A 24,640-nucleotide genomic window follows, 5' to 3' on the forward strand; every position below is an offset into this window, starting at 1 on the left:
TCATAGCTGCTAAATCGCACAAAGAAATAAGCATCTATATCCCACCTCGCACAACAAGACTGCCTGGCAGGGGAGTTTTGTGCACTGAGTGAAGTGCTGAGAGATTCGTTTTTGGAGGCGCTGCGCACAGGCATAAAAGTTGGTCTAATTTACTCAAAAGTCTACAAAGTGAGACTTTGTCCTCGTGTTTCTTGGTTATTTACATTGTTTTGTTCACAAGGTCGGTTGTTAGTTTGAGTCTGCTGCTTTAACTGATACCGAAGAGACGCTGTCTACTACTAGTCAGATCCAAAACCATAGACACACGTGACACAACTCGATGGACCCGTTACCATGGTAACTTCACGCACTTAAAGTGCCAGCTGAGAATTTTGTCTCATCTGATATTTTGGTTAATAAAAGACTTGGGTCACAAAAAAATGAAATTGAGCAATATATACTCACTAAAATACAAATTTGGTTTTAGAATCATTAAGCATGGTCATCTGTTCTTTTGTGTTTGTTGATGTAATTATGGCGAAAAAACATTTTGCCTGTTAAAATATCAGAGTGGCTGGTAGATTTTTCCATCTACTTACCACAGTGAATGGTGGACCAAAAAGTTAACTTTAGGCCCTGGTCTTGGGGTAAGAAGGTACTTGACCACATACCCTTCATTAACCCTTTGTTAACTTGTCATTTAAAAACAGGCTTGTGTAAACAACTGTTTTTAGAGAGACAGTAAACCTAAGCTAGAACAAGGACAGTTTAATATTCACCGTACTGAGGTGATTTAGCTGGAATAAAGTCATTATATTATTTTCTACTCTATTCTTGCTAACACACTGTTCTTTCTAAACAAGTCTGCTCTCAGCTTTAAATATACTGATCATAGGAGATTTGATGTGTAATGTAATAAGCAGTACCGTATTTCAAAGAACAGCGTGCATACCTTTTTCATTTAACCTTTGAACTGTGTTTTTCCACGTTATTCATGACACGATTTAATTGAGGTTCAGGGTTTAGTGAATGATTTGTCCCATATACAATGCTTTTAGTTTAAATATTTAGAACTAACTTATTTCTTGCCACCCATTCTGAAACTGACTGCAGCTCTTTGTTAAGTCTTGCAGTGTTTTCACTTGCTGTGGTAGCTGACATGTATAGTGTTGAGTCAACGGCATACGTAGACACACTGGCTTTACTCAGAGCCAGTGGCAGGTCATTAGTAAAGATTGAAAAAAGGAAATAGCATGGATACTTATTTCCCTCACTAAAATGCAAATCAATTGATAACATTTTTGACATGCGTTTTTCTGGATTTTTTTGTTGTTATTCTGTCTCTCACTGTTCAAATAAACCTACCATTAAAATTATAGACTGATCATGTCTTTGTCAGTGGGCAAACGTACAAAATCAGCAGGGGATCAAATACTTTTTTCCCTCACTGTATATATACACACACACATACTGAACAGAAATATAAACGCAACATGTAAAGTGTTGATCCCATGTTTCATGAGCTGAAATAAAAGATCACAGAACTGTTCAATACACATAAAAAGCTTATTTCTCTCAAATGTTGTGCACAAATTTGTTTACATACCTGTTAGTGAGCATTTCTCATTTGCCAAGATAATCCATCCACCTGACAGGTGTGGCATATCAAGAAGCTGATTAAACAGCATGATCATTACACAGGTGCACCTTGTGCTGGGGACAATAAAAGGCCACTAAAATGTGCAGTTTTGTCACACAACACAATGCCACAGATCTCATGTTTTGAGGAAGCATGCAATTGGTATGCTGGCTGCAGGAATGTCCACCAGAGCTGTTGCCAAATAATTTGTTTATTTTCTCTACCATAAGCTGCCTCCAACTTTGTTTTAGAGAATTTGGCAGTACATCCAACCGGCCTCACCACCGCAGACCACGTGTAATCACTTCAACCCTGGACCTCCACATCCGGCTTCTTCATCTGCGGGATCGTCTGAGACCAGCCTGCTGGTCAGCTGATGAAACTGAGGAGTATTTCTGTCTGTAATAATGCCCTTTTGTGGGGAAAAACTAATTCTGATTGGCTGGGCCTGGCTCCCGAGTGGGTGGGCCTATGCCCTCCAAGGCCCACCCATGGCTGTGCCCCTGCCCAGTCATGTGAAATCCATAGATTAGGGCCAAATTTATTTATTTCAATTGACTGATTTCCTTATATGAACTGTAACTCAGTGAAATCGTTGAAATTGTTGCATGTTGCGTTTATATTCTGACAAACATTTGACTTGGCAGTCAAATAAATTTGTAGCTACGGTCCCACTTTTGTTGTAGAACAGTGTTTCCCAAAATAGTGAAACATTTAAAAAGTTATCCTTTTTAGATTAAACTATACTAAATATATTCACATAACCAAATAATTCATTAAAACACTGTTTTGCAATGAATGTTACAGTAGCCTCAACAGCACTCTGTAGGGTAGCACCACTGACCGCCACTGGAACCCACTAAGGTGTTTCAGATGCCAAGCTTATGGTCATGTTGCAGCAGTGTGTAGGATGGAGATTCCAAGATGTGAGAAGTGTGCAGGAGGGCATGGCCCAAAAGATAGTGTAGTATATAAATGTGTGGGGGTGCCCATGTTGCTGGGGACCAGAAGTGCCTGGTGCGAGAAAGACAGGTTGAGGTTGCCAGGGTCAGAGTAGATTAGAAGGTGTCATATGTTGAGGCAGTGAAGAGAGTGAGGATGATGGGTCAAGGGTGAGTAGTAGGCCTAGGCCAATACAGAGTGATACGAATTTGTTCTTCAGTAAGATTGGCTTCTTCTTAGCATTCATTGCCATGGTTATCAACTGTACCACAGAAATGGAACGTAAAAAAGAAAAGAAAATATATGTTGTGGTGGCAGCTGCAGAGAGGTACTTGGGAGTAGGAGGTTTTACTACAGAATAGTTACAATGTGTGTTGAACGAGAGTCCCGTCCTCCCAGGCCGTTGGCCTGTTGTAAGATCAGTTAGGGTCAAAGTAGTGGAATGGGGTGGTGATTTGTATTTTTATGAAATAGTGGTATATAGGTGTAGGGTTAGTTGGTGGTGCAATGTTTTCCTTTTCCCATTTCCTTTAAATTTTTTAAATCACAAAATATTACGTTATCGACCACACACTACCGCACAGTAGGTGGCGGCATGCACAAACAAAATGTTTGAACGCCATGACACCAAAGAATAAGAAGTAAACGGACCGGACGTGTACAGTGACCAAGGACCGTTTCCACGTTAGTGTTTTTATAAATGAGTTGTTATTTAGACGTTTATTAACACACTGGATCTCAAAATATGACTAATTTACTGCACAGAGTCACATACTTACCCCAGGTAGTCTTTAATTCGCGTTGGAGACAGAACTTGGTTGATATATTATCTAGGTAACGCTAACTAGCTGCTAACTGTAACGTTATGGTTTTTCACACTCAAATAGCCTCCATCATGGAGGTGCTAGCGAGTGCAGCCGTGGCAGATATATGTAAACTTGTAGACGACGACTATGCAGTGTTTCGTTTGGAAATAACTCAAAGCCAGAAAGAAAACAGGGCATTGCGGAGGAAACTACAGTTACTGGAACTTAAGGTGGCAAGGGAGCGCGCAGAGAGGACAACGCAAGAGCGCATTCTCGCCAGTCGTCCCAGAAGTGTCAAGATCCTCGACCGATATGGTGGAATGGAAAGAGGTACATTTTGCATTAGGAGAGACTACTCCCCCCTGCGCATGTGTGACTTTAGATGCGTTAACCACATATGGTTAACCAGAATTGGGTCTTGGTCTCTGTTTTACGGTAGTATACAATAATTCCCCTAATTACTTAGCCATTTTGCACAAAGACACTATCATATTCTAAACATATTCTTGATTTACTGCATTTCCTATTATTTCCTAATTGAAAACATTATGATGCATGGAACATAATCGATCAATACATAGTATATCAATAAGTTATGCAAAGTGTTACCTTACATCCTTGCCAATTCTAGACTGTCAAAACTGTCAATAGTGTACAATATAGCGTTGAGCATTGACAGTACCTAACCTAACCACCTCTTTCCCCCAAATCACTTTCTCAGGTGAAGGACATCTCACTGGAGGCCACAGGAGCTTTGTGAAGCCAGCGGGAGACAATACATGGAGTGATGACCAACCAATCACTGTTGATGAGGAGAGTGGAACCTCAACCCAGCATGTTATCGTGATAGAGGTTAGTGTAATAATATTACATCAGAATTACAGTAGATCAAATGTGTTCTGTTTATTTCAGAAAGGCTCCCCTCAGCTATTCACTTTCTTACATGTACATACTTATTCATCTGCGATAGGGGAGCTTGTGAGACATCCCTATGACATTGTTATCCAATTCAACTCATGTACCGGTAATAACCTCCTCTCTTCTTGTGTCAGTCTGCAGATGCCAAGGCTGCAGGTCCTGGGGTCAAGCAGGAGAGGACTGAAGGAGTGGAGGACCCACGGCACAGCAGAGACATCCAGACTGGTGTGGCTGTAGCCATGGAGGAACCCACCACCACCCCAGCGCAGCCCAGCTCCAGACGCAGAATCACGGAGGTCAGTGGAACGCTGAACGCCATCCTCAAGTCAGAGACTTTAACTGTGACACAAAGGCTTTTACACACAGGATCTGACGACAGGTCAGACCCAGAGACACTGGGGCTGGGGAGACTGGGCTGTCCTCCTGCTCCCGGCTCAGAGTATTTACTTTACGGTAACCGAAGCCCGGTTCATTCCCATCGGAACTCAGGTGACCCGTTAGAAACTGGCAATGATCTATCTTGTTCTTACGCTACAGAGATCGACCCTGGCAACATATCCTTAGATTTAGAGACACAGGCTGATCTGTCTAGAGGGGACTGGAACCGGTACAGTAGTAGTGTATACTCTGAAGGGTGCATAGATAAGAAAGGGGAAGGTCTGGTTGTAGATGAGGTAACTGTGAAAGTGGAGGGCAACATTCCTCCTAGTCACCTAGGAGATGGACTCTCACAGGGCAGAGATTTCTTAGATTACAGTTTAGAGACAAATCTAAATGTTGCGACCCACTCTCCTTTACACGTGCTCAGGGATTGCAACCCAGTCTCCACGTTGATGGCGCCTTCCAATTTACAAGACCGCGTCCTTTTCGATCAGGTATTGAACTCAAACAACAGGGCTACAGCTCATGCCCAGGGGAGGGGGGAGCCACATCAGGCAATAGTAAAGAGAAACGGTTCCTCTGTATGTTCTGTAACAAAGGCTTCAGCTGCACCCAGAAGGTAGAGATCCACCAGAGGGTCCACACAGGGGTGAAACCCTTCAGCTGTACTCAGTGTCACATGCGCTTTGCCCAGGCTGGCCACCTGAAGAGGCACCAGAGGGTCCACACAGGGGTGAAACCCTTCAGCTGTACCCAGTGTCAAATGCGCTCGCTCAGGCTGGTGACCTGAAGAGGCACCAGAGGGTCCACACAGGGAGAAACCCTTCAGCTGCCCCCAGTGTGAGAAGAGGTTCTCCCGCCAGCACCAGCTGAAGATGCACCTGAAGGTCCACACAGGAGAGAGGTCGTTCGCCTGAAGGCATATATAGATTCCTGGGTAGAATATTGCATCCAGACATTGTGTGATATATAAGGCATACATATACAGTGGGGAGAACAAGTATTTGATACACTACCGATTTTGCAGGTGTTCCTACTTATAAAGCATGTAGAGGTCTGTAATTTTTATCGTAGGTACACTTCAACTGTGAGAGACGGAATCTAAAACAAAAATCCAGAAAATCACATTGTATGATTTTTAAGTAATTAATTTGCATTTTATTGCATGACATAAGTATTTGATCACCTAACAACCAGTAAGAATTCCGGCTCTCACAGACCTGTTAGTTTTTCTTTAAGAAGCCCTCCTGTTCTCCACTCATTACCTGTATTAACTGCACCTGTTTGAACTCGTTACCTGTATAAAAGACCTTTCCACACACTAAATCAAACAGACTCCAACCTCTCCACAATGGCCAAGACCAGAGAGCTGTGTAAGGACATCAGGGATAAAATTGTAGACCTGCACAAGTCTGGGATGGGCTACAGGACAATAGGCAAGCAGCTTGGTGAGAAGGCAACAACTGTTGGCGCAATTATTAGAAAATGGAAGAAGTTCAAGATGACGGTCAATCACCCTCGGTCTAGGGCTCCATGCAAGATCTCACCTCGTGGGGCATCAATGATCATGAGGAAGGTGAGGGATCAGCCCAGAACTACACGGCAGGACCTGGTCAATCACCTGAAGAGAGCTGGGACCACAGTCTCAAAGAAAACCATTAGTAACACACTACGCCGTCATGGATTAAAATCCTGCAGCGCACGCAAGGTCCTCCTGCTCAAGCCGACGCATGTCCAGGCCCGTCTGAAGTTTGCCAATGACCATCTGGATGATCCAGAGGAGGAATGGGAGAAGGTCATGTGGTCTGATGAGACACAAATAGAGCTTTTTGGTCTAAACTCCACTCGCCGTGTTTGGAGAAAGAAGGATGAGTACAACCCCAAGAACACCATCCCAACCGTGAAGCATGGAGGTGGAAACATCATTCTTTGGGGATGCTTTTCTGCATAGGGGACAGGACGACTGCACCGTATTGAGGGGAGGATGGATGGGACCATGTATCGCGAGATCTTGGCCAACAACCTCCTTCCCTCAGTAAGAGCATTGAAGATGGGTCGTGGCTGGGTCTTCCAGCATGACAACGAACCCGAAACACACAGCCAGGGCAACTAAGGAGTGCCTCCGTAAGAAGCATCTCAAGGTCCTGGAGTGGCCTAGCCAGTCTCCAGACCTGAACCCAATAGAAAATCTTTGGGAGGGGAGCTGAAAGTCCGCATTGCCCAGCGACAGCCCCGAAACCTGAAGGATCTGGAGAAAGTCTGTATGGAGGAGTGGGCCAAAATCCCTGCTGCAGGTGTGTGCAAACCTGGTCAAGACCTACAGGAAACGTATGATCTCTAATTGCAAACAAAGGTTTCTGTACCAAATATTAAGTTCTGCTTTTCTGATGTATCAAATACTTATGTCATGCAATAAAATGCAAATTAATTACTTAAAAATCATACAATGTGATTTTCTGGATTTTTGTTTTAGATTCCGTCTCTCACAGTTTTTGTGTACCTATGATAAAAATTACAGACCTCTACATGCTTTGTAAGTAGGAAAACCTGCAAAATCGGCAGTGTATCAAATACTTGTTCTCCCCACTGTACACACACTACCGTTCAAAAGTTTGGGGTCACTTAGAAATTTCATTTTTTTTTGATTTTTTTAAATTAGTGCTGTAAATGGCTAGTGTACCGGGGCCTCCCATTCCTATTTATATTCTGGTTAGAGCCAGTTTGCGTTATTCTGTGAAGGGAGTAGTCCACAGCGTTGTACGAGATCTTCAGTTTCTTGGCAATTTCTCGCATGGAATAGCCTTCATTTCTCAGAACAAGAATAGACTGACAAGTTTCAGAAGAAAGTTATTTGTTTCTGGCCATTTTGAGCCTGTAATTGAACCCACAATTGCTGATGCTCCAGATACTCAACTAGTCTCAAGAAGGCCAGTTTTATTGCCTCTTTAATCAGCACAACAGTTTTCAGCTGTGCTAACATAATTGCAAAAGGGTTTTCTAATGATCAATTAGCCTTTTAAAATGATAAACTTGGATTAGCAAACACAACGTGCCATTGGAACACAGGACTGATGGTTGCTGATAATGGGCCTCTGTACGCCTATGTAGATATTCCATTAAAAATCAGCCGTTTCCAGCTACAATAGCCATTTACAACATTAACAATGTCTACACTGTATTTCTGACCAATTTGAAGTTATTTTAATGGACAAAAAATTGCTTTTCTTTCAAAAACAAGGACATTTCTAAGTAACCCCAAACTTTTGAACGGTAGTGTGTGTGTGTGTGGGTGTATGTATGTATATATGTATGTGTGTGTGTATATGTATATATATATGTATATATTTGTTTTATTATAAAGGGCGCATTTGAAAAAAAGACCTAGGTCTCAATATGTCCTCCCTGTAAAAAATAAAGGTTAAATAGAAAGAATTACTCTGACACAAGCTACAGAAAATTGGGTCCCGCTTTAAATGACTTTCAGCTTATAAAGGCTTCATAAAGCCTTCATAAACACTACATAAATGTGCTACAAATCTATAACCGTAAATCATGCTTTATAAAGGGTTCATAAATGTGGCATAACTGTGACATAACCCACTGTCAAATATGACAAACATGTGCTTTATATAGGGTGGCATAATCACTGCTTAATAAAGGCCTTATAAATCATTAAATTGAGGCTTCACAACGCATTTATAACCCTGTCATGCATCTTGCTAGTGCATTGCAACAGCAGGATATTGGGTTCAATTCCCGGGACCACCCATATGTAAAAATGTATTCATACATGACTAAGTTGCTTTGGATAAAAGTGTCTGCTAAATTGTACATATTATATTTCACTAAAACATTTCTAGGATGGCCCAACCTCTTTCCCTCTTGGGTGCATAGTCAATATTGGACCTGACCTCAACTTCCCCCAAAATGCTGTGCTTCAGGATGACACACACTCTAAAGTGCAGTCATACACAGCAAAAAAACGTTGTTTTAATTTTTTACCTACTTCCGTTTTTTTTAACCAAATTCAGTTTTCTTGGTTTTGTTTTTCCAGATTTCAGATTTCCCCCATCTTTTCTGGCTTACCCCAGTTTTCACTTTTGTTTGTAGAAAAACAACAAAACTGGATTATCTGTGTTCACAGCTATGCTTAAACCACATCAGGTGATGACTTTTCATGTCTGGGAAAAATTTAAGTAACTTTATTTTTGAGTGTAGTTGCCCATTAATTCAGTGAGCATGCCCTGCACCATTGTTTGGTTAGTAGGTTTTCTGTAGTGCAGTAAGTGCACATGTGATGCGATTCGGCTGCCAATGGAATGGGTGGAGTAAAAGGCCATCAACACTCCATATTATTCAGAAATGACACCATACAGTGCATTCGGAAAGTATTCAAACCCCTTGACTTTTTCCACATTTTGTTAGGTTACAGCCTTATTCTAAAATTGATTAAATACATGTTTTTCCTCATCAATCTACACACACAATACCCCATAATGACAAAGCGAAAACAGGTTTTTATAAATTGTTGATATTTATTACAAATAAAAAATAGAAATACCCAGAGCTTTTACTATGAGACTCGAAATTGAGCTCAGATTTATCCTGTTTCCATTGATTTACATTTACATTTACATTTTAGTCATTTAGCAGACGCTCTTATCCAGAGCGACTTACAGTTAGTGAATACATTTATTTATTTATTTTTCATACTGGCCCCCCGTGGAAATCGAACCCACAACCCTGGCGTTGCAAACGCCATGCTCTATCAACTGAGCTACATCCCTGCCGGCCATTCCCTCCCCTACCCTGGACGACGCTGGGCCAATTGTGCGCCGCCCATGAGTCTTGATCATCCTTGATGTTTCTTCAACTTGATTGGAGTCCACCTGTGGTAAATTCAATTGATTGGACATGATTTGGAAAGGTACACACCTGTCTATATAAAGTCCCACAGTTGACAGTGCATGTCAGAGCAAAAACCAAGCCATGAGGTCGAAGGAATTGTCTTTAGAGCTCCGAGACAGGATTGTGTCAATTTTAGAATAAGGCTGTAACGTAACAAAATGTGGAAAAAGTCAAGGGGTCTGAATACTTTTCGAATGCACTGTACATTCTACAGACCCTACTGGAGTATTCTCTACAATACTTTTACTGCGGCACCCAGAATAGTTCTTGTTCTAAGCCAATATGTATTCCATATACAGTGATTCACATTGGGGGCATTTATTTGACCTTAATGCAAATGTCACTTAAATATGAACAAATATGAATCATTGTTAATGTTTAGACAATTATTTTTCATATCATGAATGGTTATTGACACTTTTCTACTCTTACGTGGGGAACTTTTATTCAAAATCTCAAATTCCATGACCCAGAAGTACTTTTAGTGTTGCTGACAATGACACTGATCATGTGATGAGTTCGCAAATCAAATGCCCACTTGTGCTGCCACTGGACAGCGAAAAACTAAGTTAACCTTACTTTGTCATTTAAATGAGTTTGTAGTTGTTAAGTGTTGAGTTAGATTAAATACTGTAGCTACTACCTAAATCGTTATTTCAAATAATTTCGGTGACTTCACAGCAATTGCTAGCTAGCCTTAATGTATCCATGTCATGAGATTTGTAAATGAAAGAGGAATATAATAATACACATTTAATGGCGTTTCCCATCTTCCCATTTAGAGTTTCTGGCGGAGCACAGAAATGCCCTTATCCAGATGGTGTGACAAAAGCATTTCCTAACGGATCTGCTAACTTTCTTTGTTGTTACTTTTAAGGTTGGAACCAACATGCAGTACCTCCAGCAGGAAGAGAGGCACAAACCATTTGTCTGCCAGCTCACTGACAAGCTACACTATTCACAGCCCTGTGTAATGTTCAATGTAATCGCATTACAAGACCTTTTTAAACTTAATGTATTTATATTGTTTTAAAAATGTACAAATAAAAGGAAATGTATGGTTTAAACATGTTTATTTGTTTTAGCTGTTAGTGATAATTCTAAGTGTTAATACATTTGTGTTTACATCATTAAGCCTTTAATGTATGTGTTATAAATGACCAAAGGGGTCTGCCTTTTAAATTAAGTACAGCATCATGCGATAGAGAGTCTTTATGGATGTGTTATGAATGACCGCAGGTGTCTCACTTCAAATGAAGTATTACAGGACACTACATAAACTGTCAATAAATAGGTTATTTGCATTCTGCTGATTTATGAAGGTTCTCTCATGATCCACAGGTTACTGTAGGGCGTGAGAGGTATTTAAAATGGATTGATTGACCTGCAAATGTTGTGTGTATCAGAACCAAGACGATTTGGAGTAGTCCAACCTGACTACTGCACCAGGTATTACTCTTCTGTTCCCATGCTGGAGACCAGGGCTTGATTACAGCCGGTTACAATGTTGCCAACAGCGGGGGAATGTGTCAAAGACCTGACTGGGCCCAGCACTGCATGGCTCGTTTTTGTTGTGCATGTTTGTGTACTGAGGAATGTGCAACTTGGTTCCAGAAGAAAGACACTTTCAATTTCTTTAGGTTGGGAGCTTTCATCAAGGTAAGTGTTGTTTGGTGTAACGTCGTACCCAGGCTATTGAACATACTGTATAAAAAATTAAAATTAAATTTAAAAAATGTATGCACTCACTAACTGTAAGTCGCTCTGGATAAGAGTGTCTGCTAAATGACTCAAATGTAAAAAATGTAAATACTGTATAAGCATGGGATATCAACCATTCAAAGTTGGCCTTAGTGGGAGTGATCATAGAATTCTATAGGAGTGACCTTACTGAGTAAAAAGTATTTGTCATCGTCATTAAACACAAGTCACAGTCTCGGTACTGGTACCCCCTGTATATATATCCTCATTATTGTTATGTAATTTTCTTGTGTTACTTTTTATTGTATTTTTTACTTTATTTATTCTTAACTCTATTTATTGAACTGCATTGTTGGTTAAGGGCGTGTAAGTAAGTATTTCACGGTAAGGTCTACACCTGTTGTAATCGGCGCATGTGACAAATAAAATGTGATTTGATTTGATAATTATGGCTAACCCTGCCCATTTCCACAATTGAGCTTCTTAAAACGTGATTTTAAATCTAACCCTAACTAATGATGGCCAAGTTTGATGCGTTGGTCACCATACTTTCGGCACATTTGGGCGGAAGTGTCTGGGAACTAGAGTAGGTGTAACATGATATCACATTAGAGCGTATGCCATCCTTAAGGACAACATGTCACTCTTTATAAAGCACATGTTTATATCATATTTGACATAGTGGGTTATGTCACATTTGACATGGGTGATTGTCACACGGTTATGCCACATTTATGAACCCTTTATAAAGATTGACATACGGTTATAGATGCTTTGTAACACATGTAGTGCTTATGAAGGCATTATGAAGGCTTTATGAAGCCATTATAAGCTGAACGTCATTTAAAGCGGGACCGAAAATTGTGTAGGGTGCAATATGTATGTCCAAAATGAAAAAAAAAAGTTTGGATTTAAGCTGATTGGGCACTCTTTAAAGGGCTGCAAAATTAGCAGCAAATTCCTCTGGGTGTAAACTGTGGATTTGAAACTAAAGTGCCCCTGAATAGAATGGATCCCCCCTTTTACTGCATACAGACAATAATGTAAGGTGCAATCAATTATAGGAGTATGTCACACACAAAAAAACATTGTTGACCATTTAGGATTGAAAAAATTAAATAAAATAAAAATATCTTATAGAAATAGTTGTAATTATTGCTTGTATGATAACTAGTATAAAATACGATAATTCTGCACATTTTCCTTTTCCAACATTTTCGCCCTAATTATTAATTTACAAAGTAACAGGAAGGGACACCTATTCTGAAGGATTCCAAAAATCCGTGACCTGGAAGTACTTAGCTAGTTATTCTTGCCTGCTTCACAGTGATAAGAACAACGTCCACGTTAACGTTTTTATTGTTGTGATTTAGACGCTTGTTAACACCCTGGAACTCAAAATATGACTAAATTAACTGCACCGCATCACATACTTACCCCAGGTCATCTTTAATTCGCGTTGGAGAGAGTGTTTGGTTGTTATCTAGGCAACGCTAACTAGCTGCTAACAATGGCTAACTGTATGATTTTTCACACTCAAATAGCCTCCATCATGGAGGTGTTAGCGAATGCAGCCGTGGCAGAGATCTGTAAACTCGTAGACGACGACTATGCAGTGTTTCGTTTGGAAATAACTCAAAGCCAGAAAGAAAACAGGACATTGCGGAGGAAACTACTGGAACTGAAGGTGGCACGGGAGCGCGCAGAGAGGACAATGCGAGAGCGCGTCTTCGCCAGTCGTCCCAGTAGTGTAAAGATCCTCGACCGATACAGAGGAATGGCAAGAGGTACATTTTGCAGGAGGACGAGGGTGCGCTGCCTGATTTTTAACTAACCTCACCTAGTATTGGCAATACTATCTTCGTCCTCGATTTGTGGAAACAGGAGTCTCATAAAATGTCTGTGTCCAGTTGCAGGGGGTCCGTTTTATTTTAAAAAACTGAACATTTTCTAAATTAAATCTAGTTTTTGGTCCATGAAGTAACCTAGACAGGTGTCTGTCATTATGACATTAGACAGTTTGGGGTGGACTCACCTGTCTCAATCAATGGTGGAGTTCATTTTGCCCTGGTAAGTGGAGATTAATTTAAGGACATGTAAGGTCTAAAATGGCCAAACTCCGCCTACCCGGGGTACCGGGTCATTCAGAAAGAACTCGACCAGTGAGCGAAGATTTGAAAAAGACAGGATGGCGGTGGACACATTGTTGGATTAGTTCATGGACCGAAAAAATATTAATTTTAATAACGTTGCATTTTCTAAATTCAAACGGACCCCCTGCAACTGGACAGACATTTTATGAGACTCCTGTTTCCACGAATCGAGGATGAAGATTGTATCGTCAATACCAGGTCAGTTGAAAAATCTCTGGCTACGTTTTGTATAGCCACACCTGTAACTACCAGTACAATGGATACCAAAATGTTTTGGTTAAATCACATTATCCGGTGTTACAATCTGTAGCTACCTCTGCACATGTTCAGATGTTTTATCCAGAATTGGATCTTGGTCAGTTTTTGGATAATATGCAGTAATTCCCCTAATTACTTAGCTATCTTGCACAAAGACACAATATCACATTCTGACCAGATTCTTGATTTACTGCATTTCTTATTATTTACTAAATTAAAACAATGTGATGCATGTAACATAATCAACAAATAGTATATCAAGAAGTTATGAGAAGTGTTACCTTACATCCTTGCCAATTCTGGACAGTGTCAATAGTGTACAATATAGCGTTGAGCATTGACAGTAGCTAACCTAACCACCTCTTTCCCCCCAATCACTCTCACAGGTGAAGGACATCTCATTGGAGGCCACAGGAGCTTTGTGAAGCCAACGGGACACAATACATGGAGAGAAGACCAACCAATCACTGTTGATGAGGGGAGTGGAACCTCAACCCAGCATGTTATGGTGATAGAGGCTAGTGTAATAGTGTTGTATTTATAATTGAATTACAGTTCCTTTGTAAATCAACTGTGTCCCGTTTATTTCAGAAAGGCTCCCCTCAGCTATTCATTTGCTTACATGTACATCCTTATTTATCTGCCATAGGGGAGCTTGTGAGACCCTACGACAACTCAACTCACGTACCGGTAATAACCTCCTCTCGTCTTGTCAGTCTACAGATGCAGAGGCTGCAGGTCCTGGGGTCAAGCAGGAGAAGTCTGAAGGAGAGGAGGACCCACGGAACAGCAGAGACATTCATTCTGGAGCGGATGGAGCGCACCTTGAAGCCACGGAGGACCCCACCCCCGCCTCAGTGCAACCCAGGACCCGATGCAGCATCACGGAGGTCAGTGGAACGCCGAATGCCATCCTGAAGTCAGAGACAGACACCAAGACTTTAACTGTAACACACAGGCTCTTACACACAGGATCTGACCACAGATCAGACCCAGAGAGACTGGGGCTGGGGAGACTGGGCTGTCCTCCTGCTCCCGGCTCAGAGTATTTACCGGTATTTCACCAGAGCCAGAGGACGGTTCATTCCCATGGTGATAGTGATGTGTTAGACACTGGCGGTGATGATCCGTCTTGTTCTTACACTACAGAGATGGACCCTGGCAACATGCCCTTGGGTTTAGAGACACAGACTGATCTGTCTAGAGGGGACTGGAACCAGTACAGTAGTAGTCTATACTCTGATGGGCATCTAGATAAGAAAGGGGAAGATCGGGTCATAGAGGAAGTGAAAGTGGAGGGCGACGGTCCTCCCACATGGAATGCAGATAGTCACCTAGGAGACGGACACTCACAGGGCAGATATTTCTTAGATTACAGGGAAGCTTAGAGACAAATCCAATTCTAGAAACCCACTCCCCTTTACACTCGTTCCCAGGGATCGCGACCCAGTGTCCACCTCGATGGGGCATTCCGATTCAAACGGCCGCAATCTTTTCGATCAGGTATTGAAATCAAACGACAGGGCTAGAGCCCAGGCTCCGGGAGGGGGAGCAACATCAGGCAATAGTAGAGAGAAACGGTTCCTCTGCATGTTCTGTAACAAAGGCTTCAGCTGCTCCCAGAAGGTGGAGATCCACCAGAGGGTCCACACAGGGGTGAAACCCTACAGCTGCCCCCAGTGTCACATGCGCTTCACCCAGGCTGGTGACCTGAAGAGGCACCAGAGGGTCCACACAGGGGAGAAACCATACAGCTGTACCCAGTGTCACATGCGCTTCACCCAGGCTGGCAGCCTGAAGAGGCACCTGAAGGTCCACACGGGAGAGAGGCCGTTCGCCTGTACACATTGCGGGAAGAGGTTCTCAGAGAGGACCTACCTCAGGATACACCAGCAGAAAAAACATTCCACTCTATAAAATGGAAACCATTATACTTTATAGCTTATTACATCAAACCCTGCATTAAAGACAAAGGTGAATTTTCATTGTGCGTCAGCAGAAAAGATCCACAGATGCATTTGGAATAATGAGATTAACAGATTTCAGTGTTGGAATATTCCTGGTTAGAGTATTGCATCCAGACATTGTGTGATACAGTATAGAGTCACATATAAGCCTAAAAAGTCTGTTACATATTGTTTGTACTGTGTAGGCTATATAATATTCACAAATGCCCGTTTCATTACTTCCATTGAACTACTTCATTTTTTTTCCCAAGACACTTTTAAAGTGAAAATGTAAGCAGTATCAAGTTCATGATGATTTTTATGGTGTATTTAAAACGTGTTTATGTTCAATAGAATGAAAAGTCCCATTTTGTGTTTAAGACTTGATTGAGACTCTCTTTAGTATACATCACATCTGATCTCACCCTATTCTGCATACACCAGACAGTGCTTTTATAACCAATATACACGTACTAAATATACCTACACATACCCACACACTAACAAACACCTACTTGTACATGTCACAATAGTTTGGGTCAGGTTTGTCTGATGACTTGATTAATCATAGTGGACTTATATTTACCACTGTGTAACTACAGTATAGGACTCAAACGCAGTGGGGATGGGTAAACACTCCGGGGCCATACTTGCAAAAATTAGAAAAAGTTTTAAGTTTAAGAATCAGCCCATTAAAATCGTTGACGTAGTGGCACGTGATCAAAGGCTTCACGTTAGCTGTTTTCATTACATAAACTTGTACATTTAGTCCAATGCTAATCTCCCCAGGTGGCCTTGATTCTTTCCTGTAACAAATTCTGTATCTACAAATTAAAATCGTCAACGTAGTTGGACGTGTTCCAACATTTGTTCATGGAAGCGTCCTTAACAGAAGTATAACAGCAGGTACTGATAATCAAAACAACTGCATCACGTGTATTTACTGATAATCAAAACAACTGCATCACGTGTATTTGACTGACTGGTCAAATTGCTTTCTGTGTAGAGTGCCCGGCTCTATGTAATTGTCGCAGATTGTGGTAAGGGTTCGAATCTCACATTCGTGTTTTTACACCCTTTGAAATTCAATTTATTTTGTGTTAAGAAGGGACGTAGCCAACAGCTTGAAAATTAAGATTAAGAATGAATTTAATAAGGAGCTACTTTTTTCTTTAGCCTTGCAGACAAATACACTGCTATGGCCTAATAATCATATTGCATAGGCTATATTATATGGGTGTGTACACCTAAATGTAGGCCTACAATATTTTATATGCATTTTTATAATCACCTACATCGTCACATATGCGTTATTTGAATCGAGGACGAGCGTTACAAAGTGTAATAGGTTAGGATTACAGGTTGCACTCTCACTATCATCCTACAGATGGCAGTATTGCAGTTATTTTAAATAGGTTTGGAGTCCGGACTCGAACCCAGGCTTAGTCTACTGTATGTAAAAGATTCCAAATCGACAGTCTTAATGGAGGAAGACACTTGTCTATATCAGATGGTGAATTACTTATATTTGACAAAGTCATCTAACTCTCTTTTTCTCATATTCTGTACTATAGTAACTCCGATCAACAGTACAGCTAAAGCCTACATTCATTCACATCATATAGTGTCCTCCTTATGCTATAATTTATTAATGCATATGGGATTTTGTATGGTACACTTCAATTCACTTCGACAATGTGAGTTGGGCTATAGACCTACATAAATAAAAATTAATCACTGCTGGAACCCTCTCATGTGAAATCCATGAATTCAATGTAAAAATGCAGACCGATACATAGGCTACTGGCACCGCTACATAAATAATCAACGCTACTCTAGTATAGGCTATATTACATAGACGTGTAGGTTGACACTTACATGTACAATGTTATAAATGCATTATTATAATCATCCACTTCATCACATACAGTGGGGAGAACAAGTATTTGATACACTGCCGATTTTGCAGGTTTTCCTACTTACAAAGCATGTAGAGGTCTGTAATTTTTTATCATAGGTACACTTCAACTGTGAGAGACGGAATCTAAAACAAAAATCCAGAAAATCACATTGTATGATTTTTAAGTAATTAATTTGCATTTTATTGCATGACATAAGTATTTGATCACTTACCAACCAGTAAGAATTCCGGCTCTCACAGACCTGTTAGTTTTTCTTTAAGCCCTCCTGTTCTCCACTCATTACCTGTATTAACTGCACCTGTTTGAACTCGTTACCTGTATAAAAGACACCTGTCCACACACTCAATCAAACAGACTCCAACCTCTCCACAATGGCTAAGACCAGAGAGCTGTGTAAGGACATCAGGGATACAATTGTAGACCTGCACAAGGCTGGGATGGGCTACAGGACAATAGGCAAGCAGCTTGGTGAGAAGGCAACAACTGTTGGCGCAATTATTAGAAAATGGAAGAAGTTCAAGATAACGGTAAATCACCCTCGGTCTGGGGCTCCATGCAAGATCTCACCTCGTGGGGCATCAATGATCATGAGGAAGGTGAGGGATCAGCCCAGAACTACACGGCAGGACCTGGTCAATGACCTGAAGAGAGCTGGGACCACAGTCTCAAAGAAAACCATTAGTAACACACTACGCCGTCATGGATTAAAATCCTGCAGCGCACGCAAGGTCCCCCTGCTCAAGCCAGCGCATGTCCAGGCCCGTCTGAAGTTTGCCAATGACCATCTGGATGATCCAGAGGGAGGAATGGGGAGATGGTCATGTGGTCTGATGAAACAAAAAATAGAGCTTTTTGGTCTAAACTCCACTCGCCGTGTTTGGAGGAAGAAGAAGGATGAGTACAACCCCAAGAACACCATCCCAACCGTGAAGAATGGAGGTGGAAACATCATTCTTGGGGATGCTTTTCTGCAAAGGGGACAGGACGACTGCACCGTATTGAGGGGAGGATGGATGGGGCCATGTATCGCGAGATCTTGGCCAACAACCTCCTTCCCTCAGTAAGAGCATTGAAGATGGGTCGTGGCTGGGTCTTCCAGCATGACAACGACCCGAAACACACAGCCAGGGCAACTAAGGAGTGGCTCCGTAGAAGCATCTCAAGGTCCTGGAGTGGCCTAGCCAGTCTCCAGACCTGAACCCAATAGAAAATATTTGGAGGGAGCTGAAAGTCTGTATTGCCCAGCGACAGCCCCAAAACCTGAAGGATCTGGAGAAGGTATGTATGGAGGAGTGGGCCAAAATCCCTGCTGCAGTGTGTGCAAACCTGGTCAAGACCTACAGGAAACATATGATCTCTGTAATTGCAAACAAAGGTTTCTGTACCAAATATTAAGTTCTGCTTTTCTGATGTATCAAATACTTATGTCATGTAATAAAATGCTAATTAATTACTTAAAAATCATACAATGTGATTTTCTGGATTTTTGTTTTAGATTCCGTCTCTCACAGTTGAAGTGTACCTATGATAAAAATTACAGACCTCTTAAGTAGGAAAACCTGCAAAATCAGCAGTGTATCAAATACTTGTTCTCCCCACTGTATGTGTGGACCAGCAGTGACAAAAATGCTTGAAGCGAGGGGTTCGAGAACCCGCGGTTAATGAACACGCTTTAGCTCTGTTTGCCACCTGGAAAGCAATGACTGTTTCAGTACATGACAGCTATTTGACAAGTCCATAAGGCTCTTCTACTTTTTTTTGTACGATAAACTTAAATGTTGTATAGACCTTTATCTTTTTTCCGTAAAAGCACATGGATGTATGTGAAACGGATAAAAACGTGGGACTTCAAAATACGAACATGTAACTTTAGTAAGTATCCTAGTCAAGGATGCGATGATCATGCAATATTGAGACAGACCAAGTGAAGAGGAACAAAAGTAAACCTTGAATTTGGAGGTTTAAATGTATCCCTCTGGTGGCCAAGTTGTCCTATTTAAAGAAATGCCATTGGTTTGTGGAGAAAAAGTTTAAGATCTTTGATAGGCTGATAAGGAATTTGTTACTGGAATAGGGCTAAATGTGCAAGCTTATGCAATGGGAACCGCTAACATGTAGCCTTTGTAAAGTGTTGGTCAACATGTAAACAGTTGGTCCCATGTTTCATGAGCTGAAATAAAAGATCACAGAAATTTTGCATACGCATAAAAAGCTTATTTCTCTCAAATTTTGTGCACAAATGTGTTTACATTCCTATTAGTGAGCCTTTCTCCTTTGCCAAGATAATCCATCTACCTAACAGGTGTGGCATATCAAGAAGATGATTAAACAGCATGATCATTACACAGGTGCACCTTGTACTGGGGACAATAAAAAGCCACTTTAAAATGTGCAGTTTTGTCACACAACACAATGCCACAGATGTTTTGAGGGAGCGTGCAATTGGCATGCTGACTGCAGGAATGTCCACCAGCGCTGTTGCCAGAGAATTGAATGTTAATTTCTCTACCATAAGCCACCTCAGTTTTAGAGAATTTGGCAGTACATCTAACGGGCCTCACAACCAGAGACCATGTGTAACCACGCCAGCCCAGGACCTCCACATCCGGCTTCTTCACCTGCGGTATCGTCTGAGACCAGCCACCCGGACAGCTGATGAAACTGTGGGTTTGCACAACCAAAGGATTTCTGCACAAACTGTCAGAAACCGTCTCAGGGAAGCTCATCTGCGTGCTCGTCGTCCTCACCAGGGTCTTGACCTGACAGCAGGTCGACGTCGTAACCGACTTCAGTGGGGAAATGCTCACCTTTGATGGCCACTAGCACACTGGAGAAGTGTGCTCTCCACCGATGAATCCTGGTTTCAACTGTACCGGGCAGATGGCAGACAGCGTGTATGGCGTCGTGTGGGCGAGCGGTTTGCTGATGTAAACGTTGTGAACAGAGTGCTCCGTGGTGGTGGGGTTATGGTGTGGGCAGGCATAAGCTACGGACAACGAACAAAACTGCATTTCATCAATGGCAATTTGAATGCAAAGAGATAACGTAAGATCCTGAGGCCCATTGTTGTGCCATTCATCCGCCGCCATCACCTCATGTTTCAGGATGATAATGCACGGCCCCATGTCGCAAGGATCTCTACACAATTCCTGGAAGCTGAAAATGTATCTTGTGACCAACAGATGCATATCTGTATTCCCAGTCATGTGATATCCCCAGATTAGGGCCTAATGAATTTATTTCAATTGACTGAAATATAAATGCAACATGTAACAATTTCAAAGATTTTACTGAGTTAGTTTATATAAGGAAATCATTCAATTGAAATAAATTCAGGCCCTAATCTATATGGATTTCACATGACTGGGAATACAGATATGCATCTGTTGGTCCTAGACACATTTTCAGCTTCCAACGTAGCAATTTCAAAGATTTTACTAAGTGTTTTGATAACTTTCAAATGTAGTAACAGGTCCATGTAGAATAAACAACCCTTCACATAATACCATAGAAGCAGTGTTCTGTTAATATAACAATGTGAACCTTTCATATTTTATTGTCATTCCCAGCCAATACAGATACTCTGCCTATCTGCATTTGTCTGGTGGTATTGGGGCTACCTTGGCAAACATGTCAGTGGTCATACCTTCATGTGTGGTGTCCTGTATACAACAGGAGTTTCCTGGTGCAGAATACACAGGGTTCCTCTCGTCCCCATGTTGACTGATACCATTCAATTCAATAATTTAAAAATACAATACAAGTAAAAGTTGTCTAGTAAAATGTTTATGCTGAATGCCAGGTCTCTCTCCATTCAGACACATCAGTATCAAGCCTGTCTGTCAGTCTGGACTTCATCACATCATCTTGCATGTCTCCATGTGCTGGCTCCATACATGTTTCTGTAAACACATACATACATAGTCACTGTTCTTTTACCAATGGCAGTTAGGATAGGTGATATCTGACACACAAACAGGTACTATGTTGAAGTTTGAACAGGTCAGATAAAACCTACCCAATTATGGTCTCCCCATCAAATGACTGAGGCTGCCGACTGGCAAAAGCATCTACAGTCCATCTGTAGAAATAGGCAGAGTTGAGTCAGAGTTTATCAGCGACAAATGGAATGAAAAGGGTGTTGCAAATGTACATTTCTGGTGTACTGTATTAGTAGTAATCCCCTTCAGTCCCACATTGTGGATGTGTTGAGTGCCAGGTCTCTCTCCATTCAGAGACGTCAGTATCAAGTCTGTCTGTCGGTCCGGACTCCATCACATCATCTTGCAAGTCTCCAAGTGCTGGCGCCATAGCTGCATCTGTGAACACATACACAGTCACTGTTCTATTACCAATGGCAGTTAGGATAGGTGATATCTGACACACATATACTATGTTGAAGTTTAAACAGACTAAACCTACCTAATTCTGGTTTCCCCATCAACGACCGTTGGTGAGCAGGCAAGAGGTGAGGCTGGAGTTGAGGTCTTTGCCAGCGCCCAATTGATGGGCATGGCAGCATGGCCCCTCATCAAAGATACTTGTCGGTCAAACACAGAGCACTGATTACATTATCAATGGTGGTTAAGATTCACATGGTGGAACCAAACTGATCGCTGCATTCAACTTTCTATTTCAAGTTAAATAGAATGGTAAATGCAGCGATCAGGCTGGTTCCACCAGGCTAGGTTATGAAGGTGAATTGGTACAAAACTCAAAACTGTTTAGACCTTTGACCAGGTCAAATGTCACCAACCTGATTCGAGCGTTCTCCCTGTTCCATGTATAGGAATTCTCACAGCGAGGGCATGTCTGTGTGATGCTGAGGGTCCCCTTGCTGGTCTTCTCTATGTTGCATGTTCGGCTGCAAACTTGACATTTCTCGAACTGCTGCTGCAAGCAATCCTCAAACAATGGACTTCCTCATCTTATGAGGTGGTGTTGAATGGGAGGGTCTGTGACAGGGTGATACAATAGACAGAATTGCATTTTGTTATAAAGGACAACGCTTTTGATAATGTGCTTCAAACCAAAATTACTGTACTACTTGTATCTGATTGGCTGGGTAATTCACCTACTAGTTTATCAAACCGTGTATTTTTTAATACAACTTTTCATATACATTACCGTTGTTGATGAAGCCGTCTGTGTCATCAGGGCAGTAACTAGGTCGTCACTATTTACCACAGCCACAAAGTCATAAACTACGGCTATTTCTACAATTTATCTTCAAAACATTTGATTTTGAACGTAACCTTAACCCTAACCTTAATCACACTGCTAACCCTAAAGTAAGACCAACAATTTTTACGATATAGCCAATTTTGATGTGGCTGTGGAAAACCTAATTCTATGCTTTACAGATGTAGATTGACTAGCTAGATTCAATTCAGGCCTGTGACACCATTGCGGTTTGTTGCGCCTAGTTCATCGTATTTGTCAGACTCAGACATGAGTTAACTACCACCATAGCTGCATTCATTATTTAGTTTTACCCTTGACAATAACGTACAGAATACACTTGTATGAGTTACAACCTAACTTGCAAATCCGATTGATCAAATAACGTTAAATAACCAGTAGTGAGCTACCAACGAACTAAGTTGTAATGAGCTAGTTAGCTAACTTAGTTATCTAGCTAGCTATGCTAACAATAACTAAAACGTTAGCTAGCCTGCCTCGATAGCTAACATTATAGCTAGCTTGCCTCGCTTTATCAAAAAGATAGCTACATAACCTGCAACAACGTTAACGTCGTTATGCCAGCGGTCATTATATTACAGTATCTCTGGCTAAACTCACCACCACCGAACATTGCAGACTTGGAGACTGACGAACTCCAACCACCTTTCCGCATACTAGGGTCCTTCCGCAGGGCATGCAAACCATATAACTTTCGCTGTGGAGCCATGGTCAATCCATATAGCGCTTTTCAGTTTTAAACGGCGGTGATCCTTTGAACGCATTAGAGGCGATGAAACAACAGAGCCCCATTCTAAAAACGGGAAGCGGAGGGGCAATTTGCACGTGGAGCTTGGCAAAAGTGGGGATGGGTTGTTGACATAATTGTAATCCAAAACCAACTTTCATTTACTCATTGTGATGGACTGGGTTCCAAACTCCGTTTTGGCAACACTGACATTATGACCAAAATTGGTCTATTTACACTTTGTAGTCAATTTTGACACTAACATAAATGTTTGTGACTCATATCAATGGCACATAGGCCGTTTTCAATGGGATTAGTTGCTTTTTATGGGCAGTCGCATCTTTAAGATCTTTGATAGGCTGATATGGAAATTGTTACAGGAAATAATCAATGTTCCCAAGTATGGCCCCTTACATGTTGAAAGTGTGCTTATTACCTGTGTGTGCCTGTGTACATACCCGAGGGAGTGTATATCTGTGTAATCTGTATCACCTGTCTCTTCCAGGAGGAGGAGGGTCCAGAGGTGCTGCTGGTGAAGGAGGAGGGGTGTGAGGAGGGTCTGGGGAACCCTGAGGGGACCATGGTCATGGAGGACAACCAGACTACACCTCCTCCTGAACACACAGAGGAACCAGCTGAGCAGCACAGGACCACACACAGTCTCACTGAGGTGAGCCCACTGTGAACTACTGTCTGAATGGTATTAGGTCAGGGTCCGTATCCACAAAGCCTCTCAGAGTAGGAGTGCTGATCTAGGATCAGTTTTGCCTTTTAGATAATAATGGATACAATTATATGGAAATATCCTAGATCAGCACTCCTACTCAGATTCTTTGTAGATACATTTACATTACATTTACATTTACATCATTTAGCAGACGCTCTTATCCAGAGCGACTTACAAATTGGTGCATTCAACTTATGATAGCCAGTGGGACAACCACTTTTTTTTTTTTTTTTTATGGGGGGAGGGGGAAGAATAATAATAATAATAATAATATGCCATTTAGCAGACGCTTTTATCCAAAGCGACTTACAGTCATGCGTGCATACATTTTTGTGTATGCGTGGTCCCGGGGATCGAACCCACTACCTTGGCGTTACAAGCGCCGTGCTCTACCAGCTGAGCTACAGAGGACCAGAAGGATTACTTTATAC

At 41.6% G+C, this 24,640-nt stretch overlaps 1 protein-coding gene and 2 long non-coding RNA genes across 3 annotated transcripts; 2 read left to right on the plus strand and 1 right to left on the minus strand.

Annotated features, from left to right (window-relative positions):
* Window positions 1-3,234: 3,234 nt before the first annotated feature.
* On the plus strand, window positions 3,235-5,372 carry LOC123482248. Its single transcript, XM_045209293.1, has 4 exons — window positions 3,235-3,696; window positions 4,088-4,218; window positions 4,419-4,609; window positions 5,360-5,372. The coding sequence occupies exons 1-4, from the start codon at window positions 3,426-3,428 to the stop codon at window positions 5,370-5,372; spliced, it is 606 nt and encodes a 201-aa protein (XP_045065228.1). The 5' UTR covers window positions 3,235-3,425.
* A 128-nt stretch (window positions 5,373-5,500) lies between these two features.
* On the plus strand, window positions 5,501-10,644 carry LOC123482315. Its single transcript, XR_006657668.1, has 2 exons — window positions 5,501-5,602; window positions 10,451-10,644. It is a non-coding gene; the product is annotated as an uncharacterized LOC123482315 (long non-coding RNA).
* A 10,772-nt stretch (window positions 10,645-21,416) lies between these two features.
* On the minus strand, window positions 21,417-23,643 carry LOC123482313. Its single transcript, XR_006657666.1, has 5 exons — window positions 23,356-23,643; window positions 22,310-22,508; window positions 21,976-22,093; window positions 21,572-21,872; window positions 21,417-21,455 (listed from the first exon to the last, which is right to left on the minus strand). It is a non-coding gene; the product is annotated as an uncharacterized LOC123482313 (long non-coding RNA).
* Window positions 23,644-24,640: the final 997 nt, after the last annotated feature.

Source organism: Coregonus clupeaformis, chromosome 30 (genome assembly GCF_020615455.1).
Source record: "Coregonus clupeaformis isolate EN_2021a chromosome 30, ASM2061545v1, whole genome shotgun sequence".
Classification (NCBI taxonomy): domain Eukaryota; kingdom Metazoa; phylum Chordata; class Actinopteri; order Salmoniformes; family Salmonidae; genus Coregonus; species Coregonus clupeaformis.

Bases quoted from the DNA above. Each gene is read 5' to 3' on its own strand.
- LOC123482248 (XM_045209293.1), top strand. From the start codon at position 3,426: ATGGTTTTTCACACTCAAATAGCCTCCATCATGGAGGTGCTAGCGAGT. The intron at 3,697-4,087 runs GTACATTTTGCA...TCACTTTCTCAG, and splicing joins ATATGGTGGAATGGAAAGAG to GTGAAGGACATCTCACTGGA. The intron at 4,219-4,418 runs GTTAGTGTAATA...TTCTTGTGTCAG, and splicing joins AGCATGTTATCGTGATAGAG to TCTGCAGATGCCAAGGCTGC.